Genomic DNA, 17980 nt, shown 5'->3' with positions numbered 1-17980 from the left:
CATCAGGATAGCGCTCCTCATACTTTAGCAAAGTTCCAGAAAGCAAAGACAGTCAAGGTGCTCCAGTCACAAGATTTGAACATTATTAAGCATGTCCGGGGTAAGATGAAGGAGGAGGCATTGAAGATAAATCCAAAGAATCTCGATGAGCTCTTGGAGTCCTGCAAGAACTCTTGCTTTGCTATTTCAGATGACTGTATTAATAAGTTATTTGAGTCATTGCAGAGATGTATGGATACAGTCCTCCAAGCTCATGGGAGTCAGACACAATTTTCTTTTTCCACTGCACCATGACTTTATATTCCATACTGTACATTATTTCTGTGACAAGACTTTTGTCTAAGCAAAGTCAGACCTTTCTGTGTTAATCAAATAATTTAAAATCAAAGCATGATAATATTTTATTTTGGTAAAATAAGTGTAATCTAGAGGCCTTTCATATAAGCCACTTCTGATGACAAGTTATTATTTGCTGTTCCTAAAACTCAAATACTATTTTACAATTTAATAATTACTATTTATTTTAAAAACAACTCTTATTTAAGTGTTGTACTGGTTTCTGCAATCCCATTACCTTTTTTTACGTCACATAATTCAGGGCCCTATAATCAGCTCAAATGTAAATGAACAATAATAGGCATAAACATAAGGAATCAGTGGACACTTTTTTTTATTAAATCCCAGAAAGTTTAATAGATAACTTGTAAATCTTCCCTTTATGTTTGGTCTTTCTCATTTCTCAGGGACGCCAGCTTCGGGGTTTTAGAGGGTTATTTAATAGAAGTTCCAAGTCCTCTGTAGACACACATAATGGAGTTCCACCTCGTAAACGATCCATAACTGATCACCTTCTTCGGAGGACTGCCAGTGCCCCTGCAAAAGGCCGCAAAAAGAACAAGATGCCATTGGCTGAAGCTACATATGACAGAAAGCAGAGCACTGAAGATTCTCAGAGCACTTTTGTAGAGAAGAGGATGGGGAACAGAAAAGCACTACAGCATCGCCCAGCATCCATGCCCCTGGATAAACTCCTGCACAGTAACCTCAACCTGTCCACTCCTGAGCAGGAGGAGTCTGATCCTGGAGCAGACACGATCATTGGTCAGTTTCTTTTTTAAATTAAATTACTTTACATTCTAGAAGGGCTATGTCATATTGAAGCAGAATGAAGGCTGTTACATCAGACACATTAAGTTATTGTTATTTTTGTTATTACTTACCATTGTAGCTCTAATGCACAGGTGTCAAACTCAGTTCTAAAAGAGCCGCAGCTCTGCACAGTTTAGTTCCAACCCTAATTAAACACACCTGATCAAACTAATTGAGTCCTTCAGGCCAGTTTGAAACCTACAGGTAAGTGTGTTGGAGCAGGGTTGGAACTAAACTGTGCAGGGCTTCGGCCCTCCAGGAATTGAGTTTGACACCCCAGCTCTAATGCATCAGAGTGAATGTTGCCTGCTTATCAGTTTCAGTCAACTCCATGTAGAACAAATGCTACAACAGCCTTGTTATATGAAAATTAACTATAAACTACAAATATATTTCATTGTCAACATTATATTATGCTATCATTTTTTAAAATTAATAAATTAATAAAATGAATTGTTCATATACAAAAACCTCAAAATGGTGTCTGAAAAATATTTCTGAAATGGTCATTTTCTCATCTTTGTTATTTCACTTTTATGTCAGTTATTTCCCTTTAAAGGTAATCAAATTAACCTATTTACTGCCATAAAAATACAATTACTGAACCTACACACAGGAGCCTATGAAAATGCTTCATGAAAGAAATTTCTTACAACACTTCAAATATTACACAGCTCTTCAAATATTCAAATTATGTTGCCATTTACCCACTTTGATTGCCTTTTGTGCAGTACATATACAGATAAAAACATTTTGAGAATTTCATTTTTTTGGATTGAGAATATCTTTGTTTTATATTTAATTTCTTTGTTGGTCCGTTAAAATATTCAGACTTATAGGCTTTTCGTTCTTAATTACCTTAACTTGCCTTTGTCTTGTTCTGTCTTTACTGCTGTGCTTCTCTATAGTAGAAAACTGAATAGGAAACCCTTGCAGGTAATCCACAAAGCCATACTCAGGCTGATTCATCCAAACATTCCAGTTTTAAGTCATTGCACAAATGTTTTTTATCAGCTATTGTTTTTCTTTATAAAATACAACCAGAAGTGCTTTTAAAAGAATGAAATTGTTAGTAAAAAAAGCAACAAGTATCTGGATGTTAACCAACTATCTGGATGTTCTCCATGGACCCACACATTTTCATTATCTGACTTGTACTTGGTGGTGCATTCCATTTGTCCTGTGTACAGAGTGACGTGTGTTGGATTTTGGTGTTCATTTGGTGAAGTTCTGTGAGTGTGTTTTGCCATAGTTATAAAAATGTACTGACAATATTTTCCTCTGTAATGTTTCCACAGATTCTTTCCTCCGTGAGAAGCCCAGATCCATTTCAGTGGATCTTCTTTTTGAAACTTCTGCCTTCAAAGAACCTGATTCCCATGAACTTTCTGCTGATCACATTCAAGACTTTGACACTGAGCCCAAAGATTTAAAAGAAACTCCCTACTTGGTCATCGAAGGCAGTAAGAACAGTCTGAGTGATCCTCAAAAAGAACACTCAAGAGATTTTGGGAAGAGTTTCACTGAAGGCGATAAATTATGTTCTTCCAAAAGGCCAGCAGACCACTGGTCAGGTCCTTCAGATCAGTGTAATGGTGGCAGTATCGTGCAAAGTGAAGGAAGAGAATGTAGCCAATTGGAAAGTGATAAAAAGAACCTTCTAACAACCAAGGCAGCCACGTATTCCTCAACCTCCTCTTCTTCCTATTCTTCAGGTAACTTAACCAAATCCCACTCTCCTAAAATGGATCTGCCAGACCAGAACAGTCAAATGTCCCTCCAGGACAGTGCTCTGTCTCGCCTTATTGATGCTGTATCGCTAGAGAATGAATATGACACTTGTGGGTCCATATCTGCTCTGATTGGCCAATTTGAACTCACTGCTCAGCAGAACACTCAAATTATATCCGATTCGCAATCCATGAAACATTCTCATTCTCATCTAAGCAATGGTCTTTCTAGCACTCCACTTAAACTCACAGAAAAATCTGTGTACACAGCTTCAGATCCAACAATGAGATCTTCTAGTCCTGAAACTACTGAACCTGCTGTCTTTACCATCTTAGATGAGGAAGTGCTTTCTCCAGTATCAACAAACAGCTTTTGTCAGAACCTTCCCAATGAATCTTCCATGGTAAGTCAGGGATCCTCACCCATCAAAAAGCCTTTAGAATGGACGGCTCAAAGAAATCCAAAGGAAAGCAGTAGCAGTCAAAGTCCTTCCACTGATTCTTTCAAGAACTTTGATTTCAGAGGTTACAGAGAAACATCAATCAACAGTACAGCCTCTGATCGATTCTTAATGTGCCAAGACTCCGTAAGCAGCAGTTTGATGGAACTGGAAATAAATGTGGATGGGGATCCCTTGGACAACACCCTGACCCCTTTGAGACCTCTTCAAGATTTTAGAAGAGTTCAAAGCTTAAACGAGACTTCCCCCTATCACTTGTCAAGACTTGAACCAACGCATCTCCACAAATCTTCATACCATCCCACTCCTGCTCACTTCACAGACGCGTCACTATTTCACAGACACAACCAGTTTCTACACAAAAGTCCGATCTCCAGCACACACATTTCTGGTAAATCCCAGCCAAGGAAGTTTAACTGTTATAATGACATTGGTAGATTTCCACCTAGTAACAGAATAGATAGTGCAGATAGAAGGCACCAGGACACAAGAGATCGAAACAGCTTGATCAGCAGAGCAGAACGTTTACACAAATCTCCAGAATGTCTCACAAAGACAAAAGGCTGCAATAATTCCATAGAAAGGGACATCTACGGCACAACTGTATCTGACTATGACATGATTTCAGTTGAATTGCAGGACTACTGTTCCCAGCCATCCCCATATAATCAGGCCTTTCCTGTAGCTCCTTCTCAGATCAGTGGACTCTCCCAAGCTGCTTCTGCCAAGTCTAAGAGCCTGGGAGATCTAACATCTGAAGACATTTCATGTAACTTTCAAAGCAAGTACAAGTCAATCAGCCGAAGTTTTGTCACTCCTGCAATGCAAGACCAAAGACGGGTGAGTGGGTTGTCTGGTCGTCCAAAATCTGCCGATCCCTTAACTGAGCAGCTTCGTAAACTTGTGACATTGGAACATGAAGACTTTACATGTGCCCCTTGTTCTCAACCCACCCCGAAACCTCTTTCAGTACTGCCAATGTGCTCTTCTCAGAGATTGGCTGATGATCCTGAAGACCCTCCACCATTTCTGTCAAGGCGACTGTCATCCCGCAGTCAAAGTCGTGTTCGTCATATAGCCAGTCGTGCACGTGAAAGACAACAAGAGGCCTTTAAACAACGGCCTGTTGAAGGTACCCTGGACGTAGTACTCCGCAATAAACCAGTGTCCTCCCAATACCATCCACCAAATAGACACTCTACAGGCTCATATATCGCTGGTTACCTGGACCAGTTGGGTACTGAGTCTCGAGGCTTGCCTGAAGGAGCCTGTACCTCGCTACACTATGGATACAGAGATCAGTACTATAATGACGATTCTGTTCTCCCTCCTGATTTCTCCAATCCATCGGAACCTGAGGTGTTCTTCCTGCTTAGACTTTGACTTTGCATCTCACCCATTGTTTAGACTGTGCATGTATTTCGTAGTAACAACTGCAACTACATGTAGCAGGACACTTCCAGAAATGTGTAGAATATCATAAAACAGTCTCTCAGGCCCCGTTTACACTAATACATTTTAATTTTAAAACGCCTAAGTTTTTCTTTGATTACGGCTTCCGTCCACACTACCCCGGAGTTTTCGAGCCCCAAAATCTGAGCATTTTCAAAATGCTATAGAGGGAGGTCATTTTCATTTAAAACACTGCTGCTCTGGTGTAGCTGCAGGCCAAGTTCAGTCTTGCATCCTTTCCTTGTAAGTTTAGACATCACAAGTTTAATATGGAAAACAAACTCCTGTGGACACCCCGGGGAAATCTTTAAAGGGAACAGTGTACTTTATAACAACTTTCACATCACCCTGGCTATGCTGTATTATCTTAACAATAAAAAGAAAGCATGGTATGAAAAACTGCCGATTTTCATTTTAATATTAACAACTTAACAGACACCAAAAATATCTTGGCGTTTTGTAGCTACATATTTATAGGACCATCATCTTCAATTTATGCATATTTATAACAATGTTGAGCCTATAACATATAACTGTCTCCTTTAATAATTGAAAAAATATGAAACACACCCTGTCTCTGTTGCTGAATATCAGTTTTAATAATCAATAATGTTCATTTAAAGTATAATGTACAATAAGTTTATAGTTATAGGAAAAAAAGTCAAGCAGCCAGTCACATGTGCAGACTTAGGTAACATGGGTATATAAATGAATATATTAAAGAGCCCCTATTTTGCCTTAAAAAACGGTCATATTTTGGTTTTAAGGATTTCCAACATCATGCTGATATGCGTGCAAGGTCAAAAATACTTTCATTGTCTTATAATATGCATTTATTTTTACCTCATTATCCCAGCGACTCCCTTATGAATCGTTCTGCGATTTCTTTGTTCCCAAACCCCTCCTTAGTGCGATTCTAATCTGCGATGATTGGTCCAATGACCCAGTCTGTTGAGATTGGTTCACTGCGTTAAGCAGGAGACAGAGAGAAAAGCCCTCCACGGCTATGAAATAGCAGCCAGATTGTATGAGAACCCAATGCAGGAATGCAATAAATAAATGCAGTTAAAGACCAGCATATTCCTCTACTCTTAAACCTAACCCCAAGTAATAACAACGATACACATTTAGTACTAATTCACATTAGCAAAAGTTGAACTATTTAGAAAATTGACCGCATCACATGTGTAGAAATGGCTGATGGTGGCCATTGTAAAACAGCAGTGGATCGCCAGTTCAGAAATGCATTTAAATCGGTAAAGGAAGAAGCACGTGTCACGTTTTTAACGTGGTTTTGGACACGATATGTAAACAGCCCTATACAGATATAACCTGACAGATACAGTACAAGCACTGATCTATAATAGATACGTGATTACAAGTTACAACACACAATTAAACATATTTTGCCAACTATACAAAATGAGGCAACAATTTCAATTACACTTATATGTTATGATCTGGAGAAAGAAGAAACTGGTCCATATGAACTGTAAAAGTTACTCACAAAGTCCCTGTCAAAGTCTGATAAAGTCCCATAGTCTCTGCTGCTCCTTCAATAGCAAACAGCCGACAAATCTCGCGTTGCAGCTTAGGTTATTGTATCAAAAATCAGAAAATTACAAAAACAAACACAGCACTAGGTTGGCTATACAATGGTATTGTTGTGAAAATGAAGTTTAACCCTTTATTCACTAAAGCCAGGGCCGGTGCGTCCATAGAGGTAACCCAGGTGGCCGCCTAGGGTGGCAGAATAGAGAGGATGGCGTCTGCGACATCTCCTCACTTTCGTCTGCGACAATCCCCTCCACCGCCGCTATCATTCGCGCAATCACACCCCAATCTCTCGTTTTCACTTTCCGTTCGACGGCAGCATGATCATCTTTTGCCTAGAGCACCAGTTCTTTCTCATGATCCCCTGCGCCTCCACTAGTGTGTGGAAGGAAAGCGCGCGCACGTTTTAACAGAACTGGAACTACATCGACGTCGATGCAATCAAACAAAAGATCCAAACCCAACTCGATTAGTTTATTCGACTATGAGTCAAATATTTTGCTAAAGAATCAATAGTCTTAAACACGGTGCACTTTTAGATTTAACCCTCAGCTGGATGTTTTCATTCACTTAGATCTGTATTACACACTGTATGGAAGGTCATTTTCAAAAACCCATAAAAGGGGCTCTTTAACTTATCTTTGCGCTCAGCCAAAACACATTACCCGAGAATATATAATATTCCAAAGTGTCATTAGATAGAGGCAAAAATTAATTAAATATTGTTTAACAATTATACTTAGATGAGATCCAGCGGTAGATCCTTGAGGAACTGTCTGACGTGCAAAGCTCTCACCTGGGGAGATGTGCTCAAAGCACCAGCAGACTGCCTGGATCTCAGACCTCCGCATTCGCTGCAGTGCATGCCAGAGTGCGTGTATGGTCACGATATAATGTGGACAGATAGCTTTTCATAAATGCTAGGTGAAACGCCAGTGTTGACATAGATTGTTTTCTTCTAAAATGCCATTTTAAAACTAAAACATATTAGTGTAAACGGGCCTTACATGTGCTACCCTGCTCTATGAACAAATTACTTTCGATATTTGTGGTCCTTGTCATGCTTGAATGAAATATCTTGTTCAAAATGTGTACTGTCTCAAAGTAAAACAACAATAATAATAATAATAGTAGTAATAATAATGATAATAATAAAACAGTAAATGACTGAATTGGATATCTCTTTGAGACAGTTTTGATGTTGTCGACTATTGGTTCTTTTTTAGACTACATAATACAACAAAATCATGAAGGGGCTTCAATTTTTATTCAGTCTTCCTGTGTATTATGTTGTTTATATGTCTGTGTAGTATGTGCATACTTTGTTGGTACATTTATCGACAGTCGAAGCACTATGGTTTTTTATGTATGTTTGAATTTACTGTGACATTTTTCTTTAGCATGTGAAGCGTAAACATTTTAAGCATGACTATGCACAGACCTGTAGATGCTGTGCTTTGATTTTGCACAGAATGATTCTGTTGTATTGAATGCAATACATCACATTTACCTGCTTGCTAACTTGCTTGCTTTCTAATAGTCATGAATTTAAAGAAGACTGAAACTCTTCTTCATACTCTAAAGTTGTATGGTTAAAGTTTTATTTTTATAATTGCTTTGATACAGAGAGCAAAAATAATGTTTGTTAGAATTGTTTATTTTATTTTTGTTTTGTTTTTGTTTGTTTTTTGTAGAAATTCTCCCCCAATTGCCCTGTGCTATAAGGCATTAAGTCTCTTCTTTTTACTGCTTCTCATCCAAGATGAGTGTAAGCATTTTCCTACCATTGCAATAAAAAATGAAATGTTTGCTATGAGGTAAAACATATTTGTGTGTGTTTTTTTCTTCTTCTTTTAGCGTTATCTTTAATATCTGGGATTAGTAAGTCTACTCATGAAGACTGCATTTATTTAATCTAAAATAAAATTAAAAACAGGAACAGAGTTATTTTTAAAATGAAGAAAACTTTATTTTACTTGATTTTTTTTTATATTTTATTAATGTGATTCCGAGCTTGATCAGCCATTACTTTAAAGAGATAGTTCACCCAAAGCTGAAGAATCTGTCATCATTTACTCACCCTTCACATGTCAGAAACCTGTTTCAGTTTCTTTTTTCTGATGAAAACAGAACATGTTATTTTGAAATATGTAGGAAACTAGTAGCCATTGACTTCCATGGTAATTTTTCTTTTTTCATATTCATATTAATTTTCAAAATAACTTTTTTGTGTTTAACAGAAAATGAGGTTGAGAAGTTTAGTTTAGTTTATAAGCTTCATTGTCTTGGACCCTAGACCAAGGCTGAACAAAGTAAACAACAACATATCAACAGTTAAATTACATGCAATGAAGAAAATTACATATTTAAAACTCTAATTAATGTAGTTAAAAAAAAAGATTTCTTGAAACGATTGTATCTGCACACCGGCAGCCTTTTATAGTTTACTAGAAAGCAGTAATTAATACTCACAAAAGATATCATGTGAGGGCTCAGATATTATTTTAACAGCTTCATTAATAACTCATTGTTCATAAAGATTCAAAAGATTGATTTTTTTTACTTATGATTTCCATGGCTATCTTTACCAAACATGAAAGGCTGGCTTTAGATTGAACTGCATCGCTTCCAAACCATAGAGTAAAACTATAGTTTACTATGCTTACAGACTGGTAAAATAACTTTTGCTTAACCCCTAAAACTCACAATCACTGCTGCAAACAAGAACAAATATTGTCTACACATGGATCCCAGGTAAGCAAGTTATAAATGTAAACATGCAGATATTTATAAGAGCACACTTGTTTAATGGGTTCCGTCAGGATAAATACAGGTTTTGTTAATATTAACAAAAAGTTTAAATCACTCACTTGATTCTACCTATCAATCTTCATACAATATGTTACACAGCTGTGTTATCTGGGTATTTTCAGACTGATCTCACGAGAAAACGAAAGTGTTTTAAAATTAGCCACTAAATGAAAAAGTTACGAATTGCCGTGAGATTGTGTTGGTATTTTAGTATAATGTTACTGAAATCATGACCACATTTGTGAATAGTGAATTTCGTGGTGAACTGTAACTCGGCTACACAATACACTCTCAGAAATAAACATACAGGAGCTGTCACGGGGGCAGTACCTTTTTAAAAGATATATATGTGTTCCCAAAAAGTCCACAGTGATACCTAAAAGGTGCATATTAGTACCCAAATGGACCTAAAAAGTACCCTTGAGGTACCATTATGGGACTTTCAGGTATAAATATGTACCTTTTGAAAAGGTACTGCCCCAGTGACAGCTCCTGTACCTTTATTTCTGAGAGTGTACTTATTGGACAAATTCTTAAGCACTTCACTTAATGTGAAATATTTGTTTTAGCATCATGCACCCCAAAAGAAGGGAGTAAAAATTAAACCATAACATGCATTTACGTCTATTTCTGTAAGTCTGTAAAAGGTTCACATTTACAAGGTAACAAGGGTAGCCAGGTTATAATTTAAATGTTATATTCTGAATAACAACAAACACAAACTGCATCTTGCTGATGTCAGACAAGAGTGATTTGTTAAGAAAACTCAGGCGAGAGTTCACAATTAAATGTGATTGCATCAAAAGCTTTTCCACAGATGGGATATTTTTGTTTTTCAAGTGAACTGTGTCTCAGTGCCACACTATTCCAAAAACACTGAATGTCCCTGTGCAGCTCTATTAACTGCGAGCTCATCAAAAATGATTGTTTAATTATATTTAATTCTGTGGCTCAGCGGATGTGTAATTTGGTGTTTTCTCTGCTCCATGTTTCGCAACTGATCTTTTGGGATTGTGGTCAAAACAAATACATCTTCTTGCTTTGCATTGACACTGTAGGGTGCAGGACAACTGTCAGACAAGCTGAGAACGTAGAACTGTGCAAATGTCTATACATGTCCTGTCATGGCTCACACTTTCTGTGCCGGTGCTTCTGTTGTGGCCAGTATGTGGATCTGGAACTGAGGTGACTCCGCTGGAAACATGTGTGTACTTGATCACGCCACAGTACTCAGATGAACTTGGTACCTATCAAGACGGTGACGTGATTATTGGTGGTCTCATCAATTTACACAACCTGGCTGCAACTCCAGACCTGAGCTTCACCAGAAAACCTGGATTAGCACAATGCTTAGAGTAAGTCATATATGCTTTTCCTGTATTATTTATTTATTGTGGCACTGCATATCATCTAGAAGAAGCCTATTGGAGTATTTTTTCACCATTTGAACATTTTATAATAACTTCTTAAATCTCAGAATCTTTAAGATTGCAGTCACTTTCTCATAACCTTTTTAAATTAACAAGAATGCTTTAACAAATGAGCAAACAATGGAAATAGTTCTACAGCATGTAGTAATTGTAGTTTATGTTCATTTCAGTATATTATCATATAACATGGTATTGTATTTGTTATTGTGTAATGCTCTATGGCTCAGTGGTTGGCAATGTCACCTCGCAGCAAGAAGGTCATTGGTTCGAGTCCTGACATTTCTTTGTGGAGTTTGGCGGATGTTCACCGGGTGCTCCGGTTTCATCCACTGTCCAAAGACATGCGCTATAGGTGAATTGGATTATCTAAATTGGCTGTAATGTATGAGTGTGTGTGTGAATGAAAGTGTATGGGTGTATCCCATTTGCAACTGGATGGGCATCCATTTAATAACCCTTGATAAACAAAGGTCTAAGCTGAAAGAAAATTAATGAATGGATGTGCATGTTAATCAATGCATTATAATGTAAATAAATAAACATCATTGTAGTGTTATGCCATGAGTTAGTCTATACATTTAAAAGAATCGTACAACTTCTATCATCATTTACTGATTCTCCACCTGTTCAAACCCCGTTACATTCTTCTGTTAAACAAAAAATAACAGTTTGAAAAATGCTAGAAACAAATTATCATTGACTTCCATAAAATTAGTTTTTCCTGCAATTGGTCTCAATGATATTTTTCAGTTTGTCATATTTTGTGATCAACATAAATGAAAAGAACTCTTTCAGTTTTTTACAATTGTTTCGCTACAAATGTCAGAACCCTGGAGTAAATTTTTAAAACTCTAGACACAAAAATCATAACCAGTGCCAAAATTGCACATTTTTGCAAAACTCTTAACTTTTTTTTTTTCAAATGCTTGGATATGATACACACAAGTCAAAGATGCTTTGGTCATTGAACTAAAATCACCTTTTCAGTATAATACAATTAAACATCCAATTTATCTCATTTCAAAATGCAACTCACACATTACATCTGGAACAACCGTGTATTCATTTAATTAAAATGATATAACTATCAACTGATCCAAGTACTAAATGTAATAACTGTTGCATTACTCTGGATGCTATATTGAAACTGATGTACAATATTACAAGTTTAGATGATGTAAGTTTCTGGATAGATCAAATTACATCAATTACCACAGATGATCCAACTGGACTACATTATCTATAGATTTCATTCTTATTTCATATTTGGTTTCTAGGACCACTTGTACAGACAATGTTTTCATACTTGACATTACTTTTTTCATGTTTAACATTACTGTATGCATGAAAGACCAATCAAATACAGACCAATGTCAAGCCTAAATTCACACTGACAAAAGGTGACTAAGATGTTTGACTAAAGAAAACACTATTGTGATGTGGAGAACCTGTAGCCAAATCCCTAAATGCAGACTGATGAAAATGTATCCCAAAAAAGAAATCTGATATATAAAAATATATGCAAATTGCATGTGGAATACTACTATATTTGAACTTCACATATATAAAATATGTCATACATGTCAAAATTTTGCACAAATTGTAAATTGATTACCGTTAGTATTACAAATGTGTACATATATGTTACATAAATATATTACCTATTATGTTATATATTTTACCTACAAATATATTATCTATTAGCTTTTATATGCCCACACATACACATGTATACAGTTGAAGTCTCAATTATTAGCCCCCGTTTGTTTTTTCTCCGTTTTCTGTTTAACAGAGAGAAGGTTTTTTCTACACATTTCCAAACATAGTAGTTTGTTCTGTAGACAATAAAGAAAAAAAAATGCTTACATGGGCTAATAATTTTGTCTTTAAAATGGTGTTAAACTAAAAACTGCTTTTATTCTAGTCAAAATAAAACAAATAAGACTTTCTCCAGAAGAAAAAAATATTATCAGACATACTTTGAAAATGTCCTTGCTCTGTTAAACAACATTTGGGAAATATTTAAAAAAAAATAGAAACACATTCAAAGGGGGGCTAATAATTCTGACTTTAACTGTATATAGTAACTTATTTCTGATGGTATCTTCAGTTTTGAATATTTGTCATTTATTATTCTTTTCATTGTTACTGATTTCATTCACTTGTTCACATAGCTGGAAATTGTCTGTTGTCAGGTTTCAGGAACGTACTTACCGCTGGTTTCAGGCAATTGTTTTTACAGTTGAAGAAATTAACCAACATCCCTCACTGTTGCCGGGGGTCAAACTGGGTTATCACATAATGGATAGTTGTTCCCGTTACCCACACAGCCTGACAGCAGCCATGTCAATGATCAGTGGAGGAAACAAAACTTGCGGTCCCACTAAACCAGCCAAGCTTCTGATCGGAGATTCTTCATCTACTCAAAGCATTCTTCTATCCACAACCTTGGTTCCCCTGAAGATTCCAATGGTGAGGTTATCAATTGATGTTTGTAGGCTGCAACATTTGTTATCATGTGTTCATTTGGATGGTACTTTTAACATGTTTTGTTGGTTTTAATTTACCACATTTCAACCACATGCCAATTTATTAGTAGACAGTAGCATTGAAGTTTGGGTTAGTGTAAATTTACAGTAACTATTAATTTGTTATTATTGTTTGAGTCATATAATTTTCTGTGCTGTTTAGATATCTAAATGTGACGTGTGACACATGAAATGCAGTTGGACATTTTTTTGGAGTGCCTTAGACTGACGGTTTGTTTGATTATTTAAAATGTGCTTCCAGATCAGTTACCTGGCTGGCTGCCCATGTCTCAGTGACAGACAAAAGTACCCAAATTTTTTTCGCACTATCCCCAGTGATTTTTATCAGGCACGCACCATGGTACAGATTGCCAAACGCTTTGGGTGGACCTGGATTGGAGCCGTGATTGCAGATAGTGACAATGGGCACGGGACTTTGCAGGCGCTTGAAGAAGAAATTAAAGGCACTGGGATCTGCTTGGCCTTTTATCATACACTCTACAGGGAGCGGTTACAAAAGGACGTGGCCTTTGCTGCCAGAACAGTCCAAGCCTCCTCTGCTCGAGTGATCCTGGTTTTGGCTTGGTATACAGATGTGGAGGCATTTCTGTTGGAATTGATGCGTAGGAATGTGACAGATAGGCTGTTCCTGGCCAGTGAGATCTGGAGCACCAGTTACAATATCATGGCTAATCCCCAGCTCTATACCATCTCTAAGGGAACTTTAGGTGTAGCTTTAAGAAGTGCACCCATACCTGGCTTCAGTGCACATCTTCAGCAGTTACATCCTTCCCGTTATCCTGAGGATAAATTCTTAAGGACCCTTTGGGAAAATACATTTGGTTGTAGTCCTACAATAAGCTCTTCCAAGATTATCCAGAATTCCTTGCCTCCATGCAGTGGCAGAGAGAGTCTAGAGGGTCACATTGAATTTATTGATACATCTCATCTGACAGTTTCATATAATATTTATTTGGCTGTTTATGCTGCTGCTCACGCACTTCATTCATTGCTGGAGTGTAACTCACAAAATCACACCGATTCAAAAATAAAACCAAAGTGCTCCTCTCCAGACAACATCACACCAGCGCAGGTAGCCATCTCACATAGCAAGTGATACAAATGATAGATTTAAATTAAAATGATTAAAAAAAAAAAAACAGCAAACAATCATGTGTACACTGTAGGATGTCTTTTAATTACTGAACATTTTACAATAGCTTTAGGTTCTATGTTTGTGTAGACTGTTTTTTTTTTTTCTCAGCTTCATTTTTTGTTTCCAACATTTTTCGAAATACCTTTTTGTGTCTTCAAGACAAAAAATATAACTCTAACTGGTATGGAAGTCAAGGCTGAAAATTAAACTGCTAACACAAAAGACAGAAAGTGCTTCCCAAATCACACAGTATTCGGTGCAATTTTGTAGTATAAGTAGTGTAATAGTGCATTCACACTGAAAACTGCAAAAAGAATAAGTGCACTTTAAATACCTTGATGATGCACTTATTCAACCCATAAAAATAAGTGTGGAATGATTCTCGGACACTTCTCGCACTCAGCAGCCACTTCTCTGCTTAGGTAGCAGAAGGAGCTTTTGGGCACTGACTATTTTGGATTGTGAAAGCAAAACTCTCCTATGAGAGTGATTATTCTGCTTCCCGATGGTGAATGCGGTTATACTCATGGCAGGTATTATTTGGTAGTTTGGTCATTTAATTAGCTAATTTGGCAATTATCAATTAATTTATTAATTTATCAATTAATTTGGGAAACAGTTTGAATTTCCGGACAACACTACATACAAATAGTGTGAAGTACTATTAGTACATACAAGTGCATAAGTTCATAGTGCATATAGTGTGCCATTTGGGATGCAGTTAGAGTTCTTTTAAAATGTACAGTAGGTACAAAAAACAACAACAGAACCAGTTCTGTATGATTTAAATGCAACCGCTTTTTCTTATGTAATACTTTGTATTATTTTAAGAAATTTTATATATAGGTTAAATGTCTTTTTTTCGGACATCCACTTGTTACATTTTCTCTTTTCCTGACTTGTTCAGCTTTTACAGCATGTTAAAGACGTTCAATACACCACTCAGTTAGGAGAGGAGTTCTATTTCCTGGAAGGTGGCATTCCACCAGTCTATGACTTGGTGAACTGGCAGATAGCTCCTGATGGTTCACTCCAATATGCTTTTATTGGACATGTGGATGGGAACCAGCTCAGTATTAATGACTCAGCTATCACATGGCCTGGAGATTCTGGCAAGGTAAGGTGGGATTTGTAACAATAACATAGACTCTTTCTCTCTCTCTTTCTATATATATTTGGGGGGGGTCATATTTGTACTGAAAAACAGTACTGAGGTATTTTTTTTTCCAGTAAACTAGCAAACTTTTAGTTTAACTGAGCAGATTTATTCATAGTGTATTATTACATTGTGTGTGTTGTAAAGATAAATGATAATCTACAGGGTTTGGCAAAACATGAGTGTCAGTCTGTTTTCATTTTGGTTTGAACTAAGCCTTCAAGGCTCTAACCAAATGCAAGTAATCTCTTCAAGAAAGCATGCACATTAAAATTGAATAGAAATCCTTGTCTTTCCAATTCCCAGGTTCCAATATCTGTGTGCACGTCTGAGTGTCCTCCAGGCACACGTAAAGCCATTAAGAAGGGTCTTCCAGTGTGCTGTTTTGACTGCCTGCCCTGCACAGAGGGGGAAATCAGCAACAGTACAGGTCTTCAATGTTCTCCAAAACTTTTTTACTACAACATGAATGTATGAAGTTACCATAAAACTATAATGGTCTTTTTTTGATTTGCCCACCTAGGCTCAATAAAATGTTATCGCTGTCCTAAAGAGTTCTGGTCAAATAGTTACAAAAATGAATGTGTGGCCCGTGAAACTGAGTTTCTCTCTGTTAAAGAAACGATGGGCATCACGCTGATGAGTGTCGCTGTTTCCGGTGCTGTCATGACAACTACAGTAGCTGTGATTTTCCTCTACCACCGGAACACTCCAATAGTAAAAGCCAACAACTCAGAGCTGAGCTTTCTGCTCCTGCTGTCTCTCAAACTATGCTTCCTCTGCGCACTGGTGTTTGTGGGCCAGCCTTCACTCTGGTCATGTAGGATTCAGCAGGCTGCATTTGGGATTAGTTTTGTCCTGTGTATCTCCTGTATTCTGGTCAAGACATTTGTTGTTCTAATTGCATTCCATTCTACTAGACCTGAATCTTCAGCTCTTATCAAATGGTTTGGACTGGGCAAGCAGAGAGGAATTGTGCTGGTGTTTACCTGCGTCCAGGTGGTTATCTGTGCCATTTGGCTCTGTGTCAGTCCACCTTTACCTTACCAAAACTTTGGAATGCACAGATCAAAGGTCATCCTTGAGTGCACAATTGGGTCTGTTGTGGGATTCACTTGTGTACTGGGTTACATTGGCTTTTTGGCGACTGTCTGCTTCCTACTGGCCTTCTTTGCCCGCAAACTTCCAGATAATTTTAATGAGGCAAAATATATTACTTTCAGCATGCTGATCTTCTGTGCTGTCTGGGTTGCATTTGTGCCAGCATATGTTAGCTCGCCAGGAAAGTACAGTGTAGTGGTGGAAGTTTTTGCCATCCTGGCCTCTAGTTTTGGACTTTTGTTTTGTATTTTTGTCCCAAAATGTTACATTATTTTACTTAAGCCAGAAAACAACACTAAAAAGTTTCTTATGGGAAAAGAATAAATACACATTTCAGACATTTTCTACTTTTTATTCATTCATTTTAGTCCCTTCCTAGTCCCTTCATTAATCAGGGGTCGACACAGCGGAATGAATTGCCAACTTATCCAGCATTTGTTTTACGCAGCGGATACCCTTCCAGCCGCAACCCAACACTGGGAAACACCCTACACTCCTGCATTCACACAGATGCACTACAACAAATTTAGTTTATCTAATTTGCCTATACAGCATGTCTTTGGACTTTGGAAGAAATCGGAGCACCCGGAGGAAACCCACACAAACACAGTGAGAACACACAAACTCAACACAGAAATGCCAACTGACCCAGCTGGGGCTCAAACCAGTGAACTTTTTGCTGTAAGGCAATCGTGCTAACCATTGCGCCACCGCGAGGCCTGTTTTCTTGTTTTATGTTTTGATAAGCTTCAATTCAATTTCATTAAATTAAAAAATGGAAAAGTCCTTTGTAAATTGTTCATTGTTAAACAATTAAACAAAAATATTGTTTAATTTTTAGTATTGTGATTTTTTTTTAAATATTTATATTTACAAATAAATGTATAAAAACAATTGGTTCAACCAAATATAACAAGCAAGCATTTATGTAGCAAGCAAGCAAGCATTTAAAAATACAAGCATTTTATGTTGTTTCCATGTTATTATGTCATGTTATCTTGGTGGAGCCTTGTGCAGACATTGTATCATTATCTAAAATTTCTCACTTGACACCACAGCTCGTTTACATATAAAAAGAAAAAAAGGGGGGAACACTTTATAATAACTGCACACTATGAATCATTTATTAGGCACTAACAAATAGTGAATTCATTATTTGTTAAGCATTACCTCTACATTAATAGATATAAGCAGTTTTTAAATGAATCTACAAATGCAGTATTCTTGGCTTATAAGCACATATGTGCTTAATGATTGTGTTTTCTTACTCTGTTAATGATAATTTTTTCATTACTAAATAAAGTATAGTATTATTTACAAACTAGTTATTAAAGGATAGTTCATTCAATAGATCATTCAGAAAGCTGAAGTAAATGATTAACAAGCTATTAAAATTAACATATACATATCTTGTTATTCAGGCATATATTAATAGTTATTAATATAATGTAA

The 17980-nt window shown here is 36.9% G+C and overlaps 2 protein-coding genes across 9 annotated transcripts in view; both read left to right on the top strand.

Moving 5' to 3' along the window:
- Positions 1-8173, top strand: part of plch1 (phospholipase C, eta 1) — a 157788-nt gene extending 149615 nt beyond the window's left edge. For 2 of the 6 annotated variants that reach the window (XM_087293311.1, XM_087293309.1), the window contains 3 exons: positions 744-1101; positions 2061-2085; positions 2448-8173. In XM_087293311.1, the coding sequence (XP_087149437.1) occupies positions 744-1101; positions 2061-2068 (366 nt within the window). In that variant the 3' untranslated portion in view covers positions 2069-2085; positions 2448-8173. Of the gene's footprint in view, positions 1-743; positions 1102-2057; positions 2086-2447 lie in introns of all 6 variants that reach the window. The other 4 variants (XM_087293310.1, XM_087293308.1, XM_087293307.1 and 1 more) reach the window with 3 other exon arrangements.
- Positions 8174-9366: 1193 nt separating this feature from the next.
- Positions 9367-17593, top strand: olfcr1 (olfactory receptor C family, r1). Of its 3 annotated transcripts, XM_087292223.1 has the most exons (7): positions 9367-10512; positions 10838-10939; positions 12783-13059; positions 13378-14208; positions 15179-15388; positions 15734-15857; positions 15951-17593. In XM_087292223.1, the coding sequence occupies exons 1-7, from the start codon at positions 10262-10264 to the stop codon at positions 16850-16852; spliced, it is 2697 nt and encodes an 898-aa protein (XP_087148349.1). In that variant the 5' UTR covers positions 9367-10261; the 3' UTR covers positions 16853-17593.
- The last annotated feature ends 387 nt before the right edge of the window (positions 17594-17980 follow it).

Source organism: Danio rerio, chromosome 18, assembly GCF_052040795.2.
Source record: "Danio rerio strain M-AB ecotype USA chromosome 18, GRCz13ab, whole genome shotgun sequence".
NCBI lineage: Eukaryota > Metazoa > Chordata > Actinopteri > Cypriniformes > Danionidae > Danio > Danio rerio.
The sequence above is the reverse complement of the archived record's forward strand: the minus strand, read 5'-3'. Positions and strand labels throughout refer to the sequence as shown.